Source organism: Patiria miniata, unplaced genomic scaffold (genome assembly GCF_015706575.1).
Source record: "Patiria miniata isolate m_02_andy unplaced genomic scaffold, ASM1570657v1 HiC_scaffold_17, whole genome shotgun sequence".
Classification (NCBI taxonomy): domain Eukaryota; kingdom Metazoa; phylum Echinodermata; class Asteroidea; order Valvatida; family Asterinidae; genus Patiria; species Patiria miniata.
Window position 1 is genome coordinate 10,413,934 of NW_024037055.1, and position 19,750 is coordinate 10,433,683.

Genomic DNA, 19,750 nt, shown 5'->3' on the forward strand with positions numbered 1-19,750 from the left:
TTTTTCCGTTACTGGAAGTGAGTGTATCATTATTGTCCCTATCGCATCCTGCAGTGGTTAGAATATGGAACTAGCGCCCTCTGTAAGCTCACTCTAAAAACAGATTGGTTAAAACAACCAATCAATCCGATTGGTTCGACACATAATAAACCAATATGTGGCTGTTTCAACCAATGTTTGGTTAGAAGTTAACCAATCTGTGTTTTGGGGTTTTTTTAGTGTTGGCAGCGGCGGGAGACTGAGCCACGTGTCCGGGATAGACACGGGGCATATAGGTCAATTACCGTCCTGATACCTGACCACCGTGATAATCGTCACGTACCTTTCACAATCACCATCGCCACCGCTCGTGCCAATATCACCAATCACTTCACCATGCATATGCCAACATCATCAGCATCCCCCCCCCAAAAAAAAAAAACCCGCAATAGGCCTATCGAACGTAAATAATTCAGCATGCACAAAAGTCACCGTAAATGTTTTTGTGAATATTAAAGTATGCTACAACATGTTGTAATGTGACAAGCTTAAATTTCTGAATTTCCGAACCCCGATTAACCACAATATACTGCTACGTAATCATTTTGAATAGCAGAAAAGGTATCGTTGAAAAGTTAACATGACTTGCATCGGCAGGTTTTTTTTTTTAATGTTCTCCGATCAACAAAATTCAATCGATGTTGTTCAAGTGTTCTCACCGACAATATTATCATTTTAGTTACCGTTTACTGGGCGAAACCAGGAAGTGTTTCGAAACCTCGGCCTGGTCGGCAGACTAGGCTTTCATATAGCAAGTTTTATGTTTTCATGAACCTGACGAGATCCATTTTCTGCTACCAGGCCTAAGCATCAAATCATAAAGAAATATTAGATTATAATGTTCTGCCGTATATCTTACAAGGCTCCTAGCTGCGTATCGTTTACTAACCGTTGAGAAGCCGAACCAGGGTGAAGCCGAGATTTTGGAAAGGGTTGTCACGTTTCCTTGTTGGAGTTGCAGTCAGCTGACCGCATGGGTCAGGCAAAGGCTCCCGGTAGACGAGATCGAATGGACGCGGTCGGGCTAGCTACACCGTGACAATGAACTCTGCAAAGGATTGCGATATTACCAACCATCACAATTTACATCCACTTGTGTTTAATTAAAGAGACAATCACAGTGCCGAAAAACATTCAACGCACGCCAAATACAACCACCACGAAAACCAAAACATACCCTATTAAGTATTATGCACCACCTGCACGAAATAAACCGTGATTAAAAAAAAAAAATCAGAGGAACTTAAAGACGGAAATTCTCTATTTTAAAGTTCACAAATTCCGTGATTGCTGTTTTTTTCCGGTCTCAATTGTTTTCATCTGCGATTTTTAAATTCCGGATACGATTGCTTTCGAAATGTATAAACTTCAAATTGAATGTTGCAAGTGTTGTGCATATACCTTTAAAGAGGTTGTACTTGAAGCTATCTATAGGTCTATGTTCTCTTAATGGCAAAATATTCAGTGTGAGATCACCGTCAAAGAAAAGGTTCAGTTGAAATTGCTATTACACAGATATATAGGCTGACAGATGTGGCCGGTACCGCTTAGATCAGAACTCGACAAGTACCATTGCTTAGAAATAACTGTTTATACAATGGACAACCTTTAAACCATTCTGCAACTTGCAAGAGTTCAAAAAAAAGGGAAATGTCCCTTCCTTCTAACCCGGAAGTACATGCACAATCTGGAGTCTGTGTATATCATCATGATGACATCCTGTTTGGAAAAACCCAATCGCGGTGCGGGGTGTAACTCAGTGCTCCATCCAAGTGCCCGGAACAATGGGCAAGCGCACGGTGTAGGATTGGCTCAGTTCCGCTGGTGTAGTGTAGCTAACTGTGACCGTGATTGATAATCCTGCAGGCCTTGGTAATCGTCCATAGAGCATTAATATAGCTCTTCAGTCATCTGTTTTTGTAGGCAGCTGTTCAGCAAGATGGCGTTGGAGTCAGCTCGAATCGGGCGTCGCCCATCACAGTGCTGCTTCGCGATTGTCCAAATCATTTTCTTGTTGCTGATCACATCTGAATCCATTTGTAAGTTCCAACCTTTTTTTACTCTTCACTAAAAATTTCTTCCATGCACACTATATAGCGATGGTGAGCTCACGCAAGAAATTTAATTCAGTGGATATAATGCATCGCTGTTCTACCGCATGTCGAGTTCAATGTAGGGGACCAGAAGTGTAACAACGCTTATTTTCGTTGCTCATAATTATGGAGACATTCCTGAGATTCAAGGTCACGTGTGTCATGTATGTCTGCTCCCTTGCCGTCAAACACCGAAATGACTCGTAGCCTAGACATCTAACCCGTTTATCGTCGGGCTCGCTATTCTTTCTGTTGAATTGGTGATTACTTTTATTTTAATCTATTGGGCCGGACCAGGACAATTCTCCTTGCAACATTTTGATGTTTTTTTTATGGAATTTAATACCCCTACACCTCAATATGAACACTACAAGTCCTTGATGTTTTTTAGTCTTTGGAGGACAAAAATTGTTTGGCCACTTTTTTTTTTAGAAAACAAACAAACTCATAGGTTCCTCCCCTAACAGAAACATTGTTTCTACAGAGAAGGCGTGATTGTATATTTTTTGTACTAATATATTATTGAGGTCGAAAAAAATATTTCCCGGATGAAATATCCGTAGAGATTTTGTTTCATTCATTACGTTTCATTTTGATTTATTTTTGTTCGTGGGGGAAGGAGGATTTGGGCATATTCGCGTATGTTCTCGCTAAGCAGGACGTCCGCTTTGCATACAATTTCTCCTCAAATTTCCGCAAGTTCCTTCACTCTTTCTCAAATTTCATCCGGTTTCACGGAGGCAAGGCATACATTACCGGAAGAGAGGTCGTGAATGCCTTATCCCATAAACCAGCACGATGGGAAGAGAATCATCCCAGAATTACCGCAAGCCCGTCCTTCAAGATAATGGTAATGGTTAATGCGCGTCGGCATTCTGAAGTGAGCCGTTCATGTCCTAGTCCAGTCGGCTGCAGTTGCCCCCCCCCCCGGACTCATAACATTACCAACAATATGATTTTGCGCATCTTCTTTTTTTCCCTTCCCCCTTTTTTTGTTGCTTGTCCGGGGGGGGGGGGGGCAAGCGCCCCCTTGGCCCCCCCTCGCAATGCCCATTGTTGGTGTCACCCTTAGTTTTTAATTAAAAGTTCATTTTATTTTCGAGGTCAAAACAGCGGGGGGGGGGGGGGGGGGAGGGGGGGGGGTGGCCCCCCCATAAAAAGTTCGAGCCCCCCTAGTCACCGCCCCCCCCCCCCCCCCCACTGAAAATTTGGCATTCGGAGGAAAGCACAACCATATGAGTTACCATGTTAAGCTAGAAGAACACAAAGTATCTTTTTTCGGCGATTTTGTGCTATTTGTTTTTTTCGCGAGTGGATGTTAATTATTGTAACGTCCCTTGAAAAGCGAATAGCCGAGTCATTGTCTTATATATAGCCATGATATATGTTTGGAACAGCTCCCCCATGGGAAGATGGTGTCCAGCCCCCCCCCCCCCCCCCCCCCACCCCCTTCACACTTGATTTTACGGACGGCGGGTGTCCGGTGAGAAAACCCTGACTACCTGTCAGCACGGTTGGGCGCCCCTCCATTGTAACCTCTAGCCCCCCCCCCCCCCCCCCCCCCCCCCGAATGAGAACCCTGGCCTACGCCGCTGGGTCACAGATAAAATCGTGTAAAAATGTGTATTTTGGGTTTAGGTTGAAAGAGAATGCCCCTTTTAACTGCCAATACATCGTTCAGATAATCCGACACAGAGCAGTTTATATAATAGCGCTATAGCGTGCCCGATTGGTTTCTCCATTGGAGGGGGCCTTTTGAGTGCACAGTGATCACGTCTATGGGTGGGGGCGCCACCCTTCTTCCAAAAACTCTTCAAAGCCCTCTTCCAATTTCCCCGAACGTTAATCGTATGGACGATAAGACAATCAGTTTTCTTTGATGAAAGTTATAGGATTTTTAAATACCTTTAATTAATAGACATTCACTGAGTGATCACACCAAAAATACCAACCAGTCACTTTCGTCTGCAAAGAAAAATCTGCATTGTTTCGCAGTATTTTATCGGCAAGTGTCCAACATGGAATTCCTTCCATCACTTTGACACTATATCTAGTGTTTAAGTTCTGTTATGGATGTTCATATTTCCTTCCATACAGGCATTCATATTATGCTTTGAAATAGCTGTACTTTCTTTATATAGCTTGCTCAAAATTAATTTTAGAGTCTGTTTTAACGCCATAACATAAAATATTCCTTATGCAACTGCCTAATGTCATTGAACATTGTGTATTAAACTTTTGTAAATGCATAGTATTATACACCAAATTGAATTCTCGAGAGGGACTGAAATCCAAAGCTGCCTATTTACGTATGAACCGGCCGGGTGAAATTTGCCTGCCCATTTTAAAGCGAATTTGAATGAACAATATTGAATGAACAAGTTGAGGAATTGGACGGGAGAACCTATACTAACGCAGGCATGGGTTACCATTGTATTGAGACATCATCAATCGCAAGCAGGAACATGCAAGCAATTCTATTCGCAACTTGACTATTCTTCCGGAATCGATCGCGAGATATCAGACTGTATCCAGGCACTGATGAAATGGAGACTAGTATGTTAACTGATTCTGAAGAGCTCATCATGGTTGACTTGAAACTGCGAGTGATTTGTTAAGGATGTCTGACATGCATGTGGCATCCTGCCAACATTATAATTAGCTTCGATTGTTTGGGCAGACTGTGTGAATTGGTGTAGTGTCATGATGTCAATAATATTATACTCGGTCCAGTATAGTGTGAAATTTGCAACAACAAAAAAACGTTCGGACCAAGATCACCCCTGGTGGCTCGCTTCCGGGACCCTTGAATAGCTAGGTGAATTAACGTGTAAAAGTTCTAGAATTTGCAATTATTTGTGGTTCATTGACTTCTTAAGAAAATCACCTGTGAATAGGGCCCTTGTAAAATCGTTACTAGCATATAAAATTATGGAAACTGATATATTGCTTGACTTGAAAGAGAAATATCGTGCCAAAAATTGACCTCTCACTTCCGAAAATCTTAAATACATGCGGGCTATTGCAACTTACAGCTGCCTGCCCCTAAATCACTGTACGTAGATGATAATTTCTCAAATGTTGTGGCGGTCATTATAGGTGAAAACTGAAAGTGAAATAGAAAACCAAGATGTCTTTTAAGATTTTCAAGTTGAGTGATTGAACTTAAAGGTCTCATTGGTATTTAAGAAACAAATCTAGAATTGACCGTTTATAGGGTTGCCGAACCTATCGGCTGCTGTGATATAGGTAAATCGTCGAAACGTTATTCCGGTACATTCTCGTTATCATGCATGCCCGTTATAGTGGCGATATGAAAGCCAACGTCCACGGAGCAAAAAGACCTAGGAACAACAATGCCTGATGTGAAAGGTCTTAAAATGAAATTCGTTTTTATCCATTTGCAAGTGATTTTTTCTTCTTAATTATACTTGAAGAATACCAAGATAAAACTCCAACATGAGTGTTTAAAATGCCCATAGACGGGCCACGCGAGGGTCCGGACGAAAGCTCACCGCGTGAGCTTTACTTTCATCAGGCTCTATTGTGAATGCCTCAGTGGCAAGATTAGAACAGGGACAGATTACGTGTCAAACTTGGCTTTGTGATTGCACACGTTTAAAACTGCAAGAACAATCAAAGAAGACTTAAACCTGTTTTAAAATACACGTGGTGATGTAAAATAATAGTTTGAAAGGTATAAAATAAAGATATTTGACTTGGAATGAGTATACCATCACTCATTTGCTAGGGGACATTTGGGTCGGACAAACATGACAGTTAAAACGGCTTCTCAAACTGTTGGCAATCCAACTCCAAACATTGGAAAATTTGGGTACAAACAGCAAGCAAGTGCTTATTTTGTATCCTTTGAGACCCGTGGTATTTTTCTTATCAGTGATTTCACAGACTATTACATGCAAAACAAAACTATTACATGCTGCGTTGGTTACAATATAATGAACTTTTATATTGACTTATTTTTACCGTGATGTTGTGCGTAATTTGCATATATTTTGTGTGCTTTTTTTTTTTTTTTTGACTTTTTATGTGGTTGTTTTTATCAGATTCAATTGTCTTTTAACCCGAACCTCACATTGACCTTACTGCAGGCACCGGGCAAGACGTGGGTGCGACGCAGGCTGCAGACGAGGCAGATCAGGCCCAGCAACCACGCCTAGTGTGGACAGAGCTCCGTATAGTGGACCGCCGTGCTCGCATCCAAAGCCTGCCTGCCGATCCGGACCAGTATATCACAAGCTCGGTGAGCGCTTTTGGCTGTTCAATCTTACCTTTCCGTTTGCCTCGTTCCATTTTTCTCAGTCGAAGCCTGGCCGTCGTCTCCAGCCGGCTTCGGCCTCAGGAGACTGAGCCCAGGCCCAACTTGGCTGATTATAGAAAGGCCTATGTTCTGCCTCACAAATATGCAGAGCAACAAATCTTATACAATCTGAACAACGTTTAAAGTGTTTCCATTTGATTTGAACATTAAAAGCTATACATGCACTTGAAATTGATTCTGCAAAAACGAAGCCGAAGTTCAAGCAACCCATAATCTTCCACACTTTTGTAATTCGACAGTTTCTCCCGAATTTGCAAATTAACGCATTCTGGTGGTATCTTGAATTAGTTCAGTGTGGTTAATCAGTTTTTTGGATGCTGGAATACTTTGTGAATTGTGAATTGACCAGCTACTGCTTGGTACCAACAGCAAAAACAGAAACAAACGCTACGGCTGTGACAAAGCCAAAGACAAGTGTTGACGTCATATAGCCTTAGTCTTTTGCGTCATGATGGTGAGGTTGCTGATTAAAACGATGATGATGGTGGTGGTGGTATAATGACTCGGGGTAGGGGATGATAACGACGCAGACATTGACAGTGACAAGTGACATTGTGTCCTTTCTTCCTGCCCAAGGTAATTGCGTCCAAGTACTATTACGAGTTGACGCCTGCGCACTGGATCGCCATCGCCAGCGACTATGACGACGGAGTGGCTTTCTGGAGCGACGCAAACAACAAGAGAATCATGAAGGGAGGTCTGCGAGAGGGCGCTACAGCCACAGGAATATTTGAAGGCACTTCATCCACCGTCGACGGTAAGACTCTAGTTTTTTTCACTTCCCAAACCATGGCTCGGTCTCAGCTTTAATAATAATAATAATATCGGAGTCTTATATAGCGCACGTATCTACCAACAATTAGGTACTCAAGGCGCTGGAGAGATATGTCTATTACTAAAGAAAGGTAAATAAAGATTATGAGAAATATGAGACCCATTATGTAGCACCTTATAAGGATTCACAAGGTGCTGCGGCGCATATTGCAGCCACTGCCAGAAACACCTGGGCAAACCCCTTCTCTTAGCGATAAGTGTTACTGGGTTCTTTAACGTGCATTACACAACACACGGGACCTACGGCTTTACGTCCCATCCGAAGGACGAAGCAATAATGGTACTAAAGTGCCTTGCTCAAGAGCACAAGCACCATGTTCCCACGGTCAGGATTCGAACCCATGTACCACGGCACACGAGTCGAACACCGTAACCATTGGACCACAGCACCCCATAGCTTTGGCCTTATGCTTCATACAGTTTAATTTTTTTTAGGTCCCTGGGATGAGATCCATTTCATGTTCTGCTACAGAAACATTACATTTCATCGCCTAATCTGTATGAGGTGAACGTTGGGAGTAGGCCTATTATTCATTAGTCTGAGTATTAACCGTTATCCACGGAGCCAAGTCTCCTGTATAACGTCTGATATGTCAAAGCGTACAGATTTATGCGCTCTCGCGCCCCAGCCAATCGGAGTCGACTTTACTAAATCGTGACGTCATTTTATTCCCAAATCAGGACTAAAACTGTGATTGGTCAATTCGAATTCAGTGTTTTTAGTGCAACAACAACCGCGCCTGTGTCGTGTAACATAATACAGAGCGCGTGGCCACAGCCTTTGTTGCTGTGCCTATAATAGGTTTTTTTTTATCCATGTCTATGACGTGACAACAGGTGAATGACCTAAGACCCTGTATAGAAAGCGCCCGCAGATTGGTCAAAATCTAGAGGTCAAGATGTGGTTGTCTTGCATGATTAATCAGCGAATCTGCTTAAATGTTATTATTCATTTTGTTAAGATATGCTTCAAATATGATTTTGCATTGGACCGAGTAAGAATGAGACCAAGGAAAAACGGTCTAGGCTGTACAGGCTGAGTCAAAAAAAGCGGAACCCATAACCCACAAATTATATTTCATATTTAAATATATAAATATATATGTAGCACCAAACATAGTAATGACTGGAAATCCAATTTCATAAACTACTTTTAGATGGAAAAATAACTAAAATTGCTCAGTCCGTTCAAAGAATATCTCCATTTAAACGCAATGACTCTAAAACCTCTTTCGTCCAAAAATGCGATTTCAAGAATCGTCGTCATAAGTGTCTTCAAACATCACTAGCGATATAACCAATGTCAAAAAAAAAATCAATAAAGTCGTTTTGAAGGCACGTCTTATAAAAAAGTGGATTTTATAAATCATATTGTTTGCCTAACCAGGGTTGTTAATATAGATATTGTGCTCTACAGTTGTTGACAGTTGTTGAAACAAGTATTCCCCCCTCCGTGTCATTTTTTGTTGTTGTTCCAAACAATCAGAATACCAATGAATTGCCTTTTTTTGACGAAACTGGTTTTAGGGTCATTGCGTTTAAATGGTGATCCTTTGAACGAATTGAGCAATTTTAATATTTTTGTTTTCATCTAAAAGTAGCTTATGGAATTTGCTTTCATTATTATGTTTGGTGCTACATATTTTTTTAAATATGAAATATATTTTTGGGGGTTTGGGTTCCGCTTTTTTTTTTACTCACCCTGTATTTTCACAATACAGTCATGGTAAATGTAAAACCGAATCATCCCGTGTTGTTGAATGAGACGGACGGTTCTAGAGCCATAGAAGTGAAACTTTCAATAAAAACGTGTACTTTACAAATATTTACAATTGAACAGGATACTAAACCAATAAACCATTTCTAAAAGCTTTGAAAACTTAATTTACTTACTGAAAGTCATGCTGTTGAAACAAATAGAACATTCAGTTTCGTTTATTTTTATGTTTATATTTACTTCGTTTCGTCACTTGCACTTCTAATAAAACAAAATTTATCAAGAATATTTTTGTACGTTTACGAGATACATTGAAGGGTTCGAAATTAGCGGTGGCCCGCTAGCCAAATGCTAGTCAAAACAGCGGCGGGCTAGTCAAACTATTCCTTAAGTAGCCCGGTTGGCGAGTCAAAAAAAATTGGGATCCGACAAAGATATGAAAGGACAGAAAGAATTAAATCATCAAATTCAGAAAGCAAACCTGTATCAATTTGTGTATAATGTTATCAACTGTTTTAAAGGGTTAAATTATTAGATTTGTTTATTAAAAACACTGACAAGATTGCCTCAGAATACATCAGAAATCAGTTGAAAATGGAAAGAAAACCCCGAATTTTACTTACGACCTATTTTCGTTCCAAGGTCGCCCTTATGGATCACGCCTGTTTTCACATCGCATACTTGCGTGAGAACGAAAATGATAACGAAAATTATAAAGACGCGAGTATTTTACCTGCGTACCTCCAGTGGATTCTAGATTTATTCAGGCTCGTTTGTATCACATTTTAATGCAGTTTTATCAACGAACAGTTTAGATATTTGTAATTGAAAATAAATCCTTCAAATTTAAAACAAAAAAAGTGTCCTTCCCAAAAGCCATTTGAGTCTCCTAGTTAAGTTTAATATACGTTTTTACCCAATGACCGCCACAACAGTATTTTGAAAATTGTCATGCTTGAATGAGTGATCGAGTTTCACACGGAAGTTTTCGGAAGTGAGAGGTCAATTTTTGGCACGATATTTCTCTTTCACGTCATGCGAAGTTTTAGTTTCCATAAAAAAACTCTCACTTTTACACCTTAATTTCCCTTTTTGAGGAGCCCTTGATGGGGTACCACAATACCAGGGTCAACTTTCAGGCTATATACACATAATGCACATTATTGTTTATGAGACATTCTACAAAAGAAAAAAAACATGCCGGCTAGTGAAAATGCCCGCGGGCTAGTTAAGAGCCTGTTGCAGTAGCCCGGCTGGCTAGCAAACAAACAAACAAGTTAAGGTCGAACCCTGTAAATTGTACAAGTTTCAGTTCAAATTTATTTTTTTGTTTCATGTGTTTATGTAACTTTAGTTTCGCTAGTATAAGTTGCCATAAAAATGGGTTCAGTATTTACGTGAATTGTGCCGGATATATGGTACCATTTACCCACGTCTAAAATCTCGTGCATAATTGTTATTAAAATCCCAAATGACACCTTTTTTTTTCAAAGCAATCAGTTCCGTCTAATTTTTATATATTTATGTATGATTTCTATCGTCGGTTATGTTTTGATTTACGTTTGTTTTTACTTTTGATTTGAAACCTCTGTCCTCGTTTTCAGGAAGAGGATTTATTGAATACACTATGTTATCTTTTCTCTGGCCAATAGTCTGGCGATAAAACCACGAGAAGAGTTAAATAACTGCCGTTATCTTGTTGGAAGGCCTCACGACATCGCATTGAGAAACGGACGTGCAATTCACCTTTCTGTTGGATTCAATTCGTTTTGCAATCCCCTGACCGTACAGTAGTCATAAAGAATAAGTTGTGGGTAATTCGCTTTTCGAACTTTCCAACACCGGAAAATGTTATGATTTTTTTTTCTCAAGTAAACCCTGGAAAAGGGGGAATATCATTTTAAGTACCATTTTTACCTGAACATTTTGTGGATTATGTCATACCGATGCCAGAAAAAAAACTTATTCAATAAAAATTACGCTGAAGAGAAATGCGCCAGAGTAAATAAAATAATGTCGATTAAGACCATTCTAAAAGGGTTCATTTATGTAACACAGCTCATGTCAAGTGGTGTAAGCCTGGAGCAATGCTTTCTGGATACAACCACTCACTCCCCGACCTAACATCATCTACACTTGTATACACGAATTGAAAAAGACGAGATATCTGTTCATTAAAGTTTTGTAATTTTTTCAAAACTGTTTTCCCTTGTGAATTTGCCTTGTAATGATAATAGGCTCAGTCTGCAGATTTCCTTTAAAAATAGTTGGAACTTATACTTTATAGTAAATGTACTTTATATGATTTACTTGGGGAAAAAAACTCTTATTACAGGTTGGGGGAAAAAAATTGCGTCAACAAATGGATTGAAATAAGCCTAAGTGAACAAAACCAATAGTACTGCCAACAATGCAAGTGTTTTATGCCAAAATATCCTTCCTTGCAGACATTTAGGAGGAAGTCGCGCATGCTTTAGTAATTGACGGCACTGCCAAAACGCTATAAATAATACCATTTTTGTCCAGAGCATGAGTAATGGTCGTTTACAATGAAAGAACTACACACCATCAAAACATACTCCCGCGTAGAAAAACCCCACTGTTTGGTTAATAACAAAAACAACCAAACACTCGAGAAAAAAATCCCCGCTTTAGGCCTCACATTTTGAATAGCAGGAGGTTTAATTGTCATCACGGTCCATCGGTTTTGTTGAATGTGAAAACTATCAAAGACCCTTAAGCCAATGAACGTGTGTAAATTTGTCCACAGCGTACTTGAAAGTAAGTACATGCCCGGATCAGGGGGGGGGGTGCCCCCGCCCCCCCCCCCCCCCCCCCCGATTTTCCCGCTAACAAAAGTGCCCCTTTCGCGGTCATAAATGTGCCCCCTCGGTATGAAAACAAAACTGCCCCTCATACGTACACATGAAAACATTATGAAGGCGCTCAAAAATTGTTTCCTCTCTTGTAATGCAAACGTGCTCCCCAAAAGCACAAATACCCCTCGTGCATTAACAAGATTGTGAACCTTCTTGAGATCGAAAACTATCCCTCGAAAGCACAAACACCTCTCTCGCATCAAAAACACCTCTCTCGCGATAACTTGTCGAGATGGAAAACTGCCCCTCGAAATCACAATTAGTGGCCCATTCGCGACATTAATACTGTGCCCCTCTCAAGATGGAAAACTGCCCCTTGAAAGCACAATTTGTGCCACATTCGCAACATTAAAACTGTGCCCCTCTCAAGATGGAAAACTGGCCTGAAAGAAAATAATAGTGCCCCTCTCACGAAAACGGTCCCTTAACATAGGCCTAACTAGTCAAATTTAAGGGCGGACCCACAAAGGTTACTGCCGGGAGTGCCGGAGGCCGAAGGGGTCTCTCAAGTGAAAAAAATACCTTAATTGAGAACACTTACGGCTATTATATAGGCTTATTGAGACTCTTTCAGGAATCAGGAATAGGCCTACACTGTAATTTTTTTTTTACATGTATTCCTTGCAATGTGAACGAAAATAGTTTCACAATTTTCTCCTCTTTCATCACACCGACGGAAAGTGCCTTTTTTTCTGAGCAAGTGCCCCTTTTTGGTGATGCCCCCCAGTTTGAAAAGCGTTTCGCCGCCGCTGGAGCTGCAGTAATGTTTCTGTCGGCCTGCTCGAGGAAGACCATGCACAACCATTAGCCTATGCTTGGAAAGTATATCTAAATTCTAAAAGGGTAACACCACAGCTTCAGTGAATGTAGAAGTATTAGTATCAGCAGATTATAGGGACATTCCCAGAAAATTCCAATTCCAATCAAATTTTCACTAGGGGCAAAAAATGAATCAACATCATCAATGGTCCAAAGCTCGCATATGACTAGGCCTATACAGCTTATTATATTTCCATTCATCGTGTTAATAAAGAATTTGGAAAGCGCTGAATGCCTCGCCGCGCTCATTATGTGCACAACTCAAAGCGGGAAACCCTTCGTTGCGAAATAATTAGGAAAACACCCAAGAACCCCAGTGTGGCATCACCCCTGATTCATCATCGCATACAAAAGCGAGCATAAGTTTGCCGCTGCAGCGCGCTGTTGATTCAATGGTTCCCGGGGAGTAAACAAGGAAATACGCAACAGAAAAACAAGGTACAAGTTTGGGGGGAAAAAATGAAACTGACTTAAAATGAAACTGGCAGTGGGAAGGATTTTTTGATTGCACAATGTGTCTCATACATTGCAGCATTAATATGCTGCTTTGCCTCCATACTCCTCATCCAAATATTTTTGGGTTTTTTTTTCAGAGGTATGATTGTTATATTTTTTTTAACATTATTATCGAAGAAAATGGTAATTTCTGACGTTAATATAAAAAAACAAAGTGAATCCACCTCTCTACTTACAAAAAAAGTCATAAAAACCCTGTTCTTTGGTCTGTTTCGATTCGTTATAAGCGCGGGGGAAAAGTAGAAGAAAGATGTTTTACCAGTAAAATTTAGGCGTTCGTTAGCCTTAAATTCAAGGAGTGTGTCTGTTTGGGGTAGGTTGGGTGAAGTGACGAATGAAAAAAAATGGCATAATTTTTTTCTTACATCAAAATGGGTTGGCTTTATTCGCAGTTGTGAAAAGGTGACCGCTATATACTCTCTAAATGTAAAAGAGTAAAAACCACTTGTTACGAAAAGAGTTGCCTCCGTCATGCTCTTAAAAGAGCGGAAGTTCGTCTTTTAGAGTAATTTTATAGTTAAAAAAAAACCTATACAATATGAAAATTTGACTCTAAAAGTGAAAGGCATATGTCGGACAATTTTTTTTTATATACGAGGGGTTTTTCACTCTTTTACATTTATACGGTTCTTAAAAAATATAAAACTTCTCGGTGACTTTTCCTAAACATGTGGGCCATGCAAATTTATTTCCAGGCATAGCAGTTGATTGGCTGGCCAACAACGTGTACTGGACAGACGCCGCCTACAATTGGATAGTAGCTGTGGATTACAACATGACTTGGTTCCGGATTATCGTGGATGATGGACTGGAAAAGCCGAGAGGGGTCGCCGTCCACCCACAGTTAGGGTAAAAAAATAATTTAACAATAATTCCGCCCCACCGTCCTCCTCATAAACTCATGCACCCCGCCCAAACCCCTCAAAGGGGTCTCATTTAATCTCCAGCGTCGATTATGGATTGGCAGAATAACATAAAGTTATAAATTCGGCTAATAAGAGTCCCTTGCCTATGCCCTATTCTACCCGCTCCCAAGTGAACTTGAACAGACGGGGGAGGGGGTTCCCAGAGGCACCGCCTTCTGACTGTGAAGTGACTAAAGAGGGCGCTATGTCTTGTTTGAAACCCAGTCTTCGACAGGCAAATCATGTAAATATCTTTGTAGGGTACCAGACGGTTCTCTGTACAGCAACGCAGAAACGTGTCATCGCGCCGCGAATTTCGGGGAATTTTGAAAGTGTTTTTCGTTCACTTCTCCTAATCCAAAAAGTTTAATTTAAGATTTACTGCACAAGTGGAGATAACACAAAACCTTTATGTGAGGTACTAAGTAAGAGTATTTTATTTCTCTCATTGTGAGTATGGAGGCTGACACAGTGACAGATCATGGGCGTCGCGAGGGGGGGGGGGGCAATTGCATGAAGGGGGACACTTGCCCCCTCCCCCCCCCCCCCCCAGAAAACGAAAAAAAAAAAAAAAAGGAAAAAGAGGTGCAATGCCATATTACTGTTAACTTGATGGGGGAGGGGGTTAGGGCAAATGTAGCCCGACTGCTAGTCCGAAAATTTGGGACTCTCAATACTGTGTATGAGAGTCCCAAAACTTAAGGTATTGAAAACATGCAAAACAAGAAAATAGACTGGCACCTAAAACAACCAGTCCAACACAGCTTCAGTACTGCATCAATCAACCATGCCAACAGAATTGTAAGGCATGAAGTGGGAACTAGTCTCAATTTACTACACATTTCTCTATAGTCAAGCCACCAGACTATTGACACTGAATGAAGAGGTCAGTCTTTTCAAATAGTTGGACCATGGTAGGACATGTACCAGTCTAGTATTTAGCCCCATTTTGAAATCACTTGACTTCCCTCTCATGTGCAAAATATTGAAGAAATGTCTCCTTTAAAAATTGAATTGAGTCTGCAAACTTGGTTGGTGAAATACTGAGGACATTCTCTTTGCCCCAGTGGAATTTATGGAGAAATTTGCTGGCTAAACTGTGAGTAAATTGGGCCTGATTTAGTTTTGCACGTTTCAGAGCACTCCAGAGCCCTGTCTGCCCGACTGCATCTGGCCAAGACCTAGCTTGAGTGACTCCAGCTGACATGCTCATATTCATTCACATGTAGCGCTGGAGGAAGGCCTGTGCGTTTCCATGTGGTAGCAAGAGACCCTAAAAAAATGGCCTCTCCCAAAAATTGTTCATTTTCACCTCTAATATCCCACCCCAGAGTTCACCCACATACCTCATACATTCAGCAGTTATTTACGAAGCCTACTGATCGATTTGAAACAAGACCAACAAAAAAAAAGTGAAAAATCTTGACGATTTCGGTGGCTTGTCCGTAAAAATACGCCTGTTCCAACGGCTGTCTTCCATTTTGTTTTGCTAATTATATTAATGTATGCATCACGTGATGACATAAAAAAAATCGGCGCGCACGATGTATTTGGGTACCACACCGCTTTCAGGCGCCGCAAGTGAGTTCAATTTTCGTCTGGTGCGTTGCCGTGGAGAGCATTCTCGTTGTCTTGCTTTCCGCGACAACGCACCAGACGAAAATTGAACTCACTTGCGGCGCCTGAAAGCGGTGTGGTACCCACATACATCGCGCGCGCCGATTTTTTGATGTCATCATCACGTGATGCATACATTAATATAATTAGCAAAACAAAATGGAATACAGCCGTTGGAACAGGCGTATTTTTACGGACAAGCCACCGAAATCGTCAAGATTTTTCACTTTTTTTTTGTTGGTCTTGTTTCAAATCGATCATTAGGCTTCGTAAATGACTGCTGAAATTATGAGGTATGTGGGTGAACTCTGGGGTGGGATATTAGAGGTGAAAATGAACAATTTTTGGAGAGGCCATTTTTTTAGGGTCTCTTGCTACCACATGGAAACGCACAGGCCTTCCTCCAGCGCTACATGTGAATGAATATGAGCATGTCAGCTGGAGTCACTCAAGCTAGCCAAGACCACTGATCTCTATATAAAGACTGGATAGCTAATACAGAGCCGCACAATGTACGAATTTGACGCCATATTGGTGAGACCGGCTGGTGATCTACAAAGGACATGTTGCCGTTTTTATAGACAGCATGATTTCTTTTGTAACGTCGCGGTTCACTTGACTTATATTTTGACCACCATCACTGATCAAGGTTAACTACATTTTTTCTAACGTCGTGGTTACTAAAATGCCGCAAATATAACTTTTTCGGCGTTTTGAAATAATAATCACTACGGAAATGTGTCCCTTTTAGAACATCATAATATGTGTACGTGACCAAAATGCGCGTCAACTGTTGATACAACGCGCGCGTATTTACGCGTAGAACGTTCGTATTATACGCGGCCATCTTCGTGAGACCGGGGGCGAATTGGTCAATGTGCGAAGTCTACTGTGTGAATGTTGTATGCATATCCGCTATCCAGTCTTTATATAGAGATCAGTGGCCAAGACCCGTGATTTTTTGGTTCGCTCGGAGCGCGCTGCGGGGGGTACGGTACTTGCAATTGTACGCATGCGCATACTATCATTTCGCTTGTACCGTAGCCCCCGCGGCGCGCTCGGAGCGAACTGGAAATCATCGCTGGATCATATGCGTGCATGTTTCAAGTGTCAGTTTGGCTCAGTGTGGAAAGGGCATATTTTTCATCATTTTGGCCAAAAAAATGACAAAATCCAGCGATGTTTGTTCTGCGCATATTACGTGAGTATGTCATGAGGTGTAGTATGGAGTTTGGGGCAAACTGTGCAGCGGTTCTGTGGGAAATGTCTGCATTTTGATGGACGTTTTTGTACTTAATTAGTGTTTTGTGCTGAAAACAATTTTGCGGGGTTCTTCATCTATGAGGCTCCACTACCATAGTTCTAGGAGTAGGTTGTAATTTCATAAAGAAACTCATATCTTTTGAAAAAAACGTTCTTTTATCTAAAAATCTTCATCCATCTGGCCAAAAGACGACTTTCAGTCATCATCCCCCACGAATATCGTCCCGAAAATGTTCCTCCATGCGATTTCAAAATGGCGGCCGCGTTGTAATATATGCATTATACAGGCATGCAACTTTTCCTCGGATCAGCTGATTTCCTCTTTTTTTACTTCTCATGTGTGCCATTGAAAATAGAAAAACACTGTACAAAGTCTTGGAAAGATTTGAATTTCCTCTTTTTTTTGCGACTTCCCAGTTGCATGCCTGATTATGCGGGTGCACTTGAGCAAGCTTATGAATATGCATAGTTCAGTTCATTACCTCGTGTTTGTATGGCCAGCCGCCCCGCGCGCCTAACAAACGTCATGAACTGAATGCATATTCATAATCTTGCCCAATGCAAAGATTGTAGTGATCACTGAAAGGCACTCTTGAATGCATTGCCGCCTCTGCCTGGTGGTTTGTTTTGTGGACACTCGGAATAAAATGCATACTTAGTTTACCATGTGTTTACCATGTGTTTATGAGTGGAAGAAATGTGTATTGCCTATTGGCCCAAACATTTTTGAAAGTGCCACGCCCATCCCCATCCCCATCCCCATCTCCATCTATTATTGTTTATATTCAAAAATCCATTTGTTTGCTGCTTGTTTGTCTTTGTGTCTAGCTATCTGTTTTGGACAGACTGGGGGAGCAGACAGACAATAGAACGATCAACACTCAGCGGAGAAGACCGTCAAGTCCTAGCTGACACTGGCTTGTACTTCCCCAATGGAATTACCATTGATTACACAGCCAACAAGTGAGTGCAATGTCATGAAGTTGGAATAATAATCCTAACCCAGTCCAAAAGATTTGAGACACTTTAAGTTTCAATATTGTGAATTGAGAGTCTCAAAACTCAGACAGTTGACACACATGCAGTTTACATGAAAGTGGTGCACACTGCACCAGTAAAGAATGTCAACGTAATCATCTCTTACTCAGTCATTATTACGTATCTCCCACAAGTCTAAGGTCATACAACTTTTTTAAATGAAAACTGAAACTGTTTCTTTTGCTTGATGAACTTTGTGTGCTGAAGTATTATTCATAGCTCCTTGTTCGTAACTAGAATCAAGCTGGAATTGTAACTGGAATTGTAAATGTTTTTTTATTTTTTTTTTATTTTACTTTTTAGAAATGTGCATAGTTGAATAAAATTTTAAAAAGAAATTTCAATAATATTATAAAACGTAAAATGTAAAAAAAAAACTAAACTAGAGATTCGCGTTTGTTGTTACAAACGCAGAGTGGTTGGGTAGACAACTATTTTATGAAACACTGTCCAGTTAAGTTATGAATATTAAGAACAAAGGATCACAAAATTAAATCCTTTCTAGGACAATCAATTATTGTGTTTAAAAATGCATCTTTAATGCTGTGATAAATTTTAGTAAACATTCTATGTACACATACAAGTTATTTCCGGCTTGATAACGTCATTAGTCAAAAACGGAAAGTGAATACTGATTTAGTTCGGAGTGGATGTTAATTGTGAAGTTAAGTTACATATCAAAATTTGGAAAATATAAGTGTATGTATTTATAACACCGAGCTTCCGGTTTGATGACGTCACAGTATTTTGAAGCCAAAGGTGAGCATTGTAATGGTATCGTTATTTGGGCTAAGATATACGACATGGATCAAATGATAGAATTAACTTTTAAATCTGATCGTTGGCATATTCTCATAGAAGTAACTTCCGGTCTGATGACGTCATGAATTTGAAACCTTGCCAAGTTATCTGTTGTTAATCACAGAATATCAAGGGGCGCTTTGGTAAAATTTGAACCTACAGTATTAAAATTAAAGAAATAAAACCACTATTTTATGTGCCGCTAGGGGGCGCCCTTTCAGATGATGTCGTCACCACACTGTTTTTTATGTCTGGCATTCCTCACTAAACACTTTCATAATATACATGTGTATGTCTGTAGTAAAATGCTTCCGCTTTTGAGTTATATTCAGTTTTTATTGCACTTCCGTTACACCGGAAGTAAAGGTCAAGCGGCTTTGTGTCCGGAAACACGAAATGTTTCTCAGGGCATAGTCTACAACCTCATGAAAAAACGAACATGATACTCTATTTAGTTCAAAAGATATAACGCAAACTATTTTGTCAAAATTTGCCCTTAAATCACTTGTAATTTGATACCCGATGACGTCATGATGATGTAACAAACTTTATAACATCTTCATAATATGGTACAAGTTCACACAAGGTTTTTTTATCATACCATAAACCGTTCGGAAGAAATTTTGCTTTGTTTTGATTTCAGGCTAACGTCTTCATTTTGAATTTACCTAACTTTGACCTTCCGGTAGACAGAAGTAAAGGTCAAGCGAGTTTACGTGCGCGACAAAAAATGTGTAGCAATTAATGGTCTATCTGATTACAGATTACAAACATCATTGATTATTTAGTTCAAGAGTTAAAGGTGAAAGTAATTGGTAACTTTTTCAGCTAAAATCACTTGTAATTTGACACCTGATGACTTAATCATGACGTCAGAGTAAGATGCA

The 19,750-nt window shown here is 40.4% G+C and overlaps 1 protein-coding gene across 2 annotated transcripts in view; it reads left to right on the forward strand.

Annotated features, from left to right (window-relative positions):
- The first annotated feature begins 1,020 nt into the window (after nt 1-1,020).
- The window catches only part of LOC119723798 (sushi, von Willebrand factor type A, EGF and pentraxin domain-containing protein 1-like), an 84,461-nt gene continuing 65,731 nt past the window's right edge, over nt 1,021-19,750 (forward strand). Inside the window, exons 1-5 of one of the 2 annotated variants that reach the window (XM_038194663.1) lie at nt 1,021-2,078; nt 6,245-6,396; nt 7,051-7,231; nt 13,935-14,088; nt 17,853-17,987. In XM_038194663.1, coding sequence (XP_038050591.1) covers nt 1,979-2,078; nt 6,245-6,396; nt 7,051-7,231; nt 13,935-14,088; nt 17,853-17,987 — 722 coding nt within the window. In that variant the 5' untranslated portion in view covers nt 1,021-1,978. Of the gene's footprint in view, nt 2,079-6,244; nt 6,397-7,050; nt 7,232-13,934; nt 14,089-16,826; nt 16,963-17,852; nt 17,988-19,750 lie in introns of those variants that run through there. The other variant, XM_038194664.1, reaches the window with a different exon arrangement.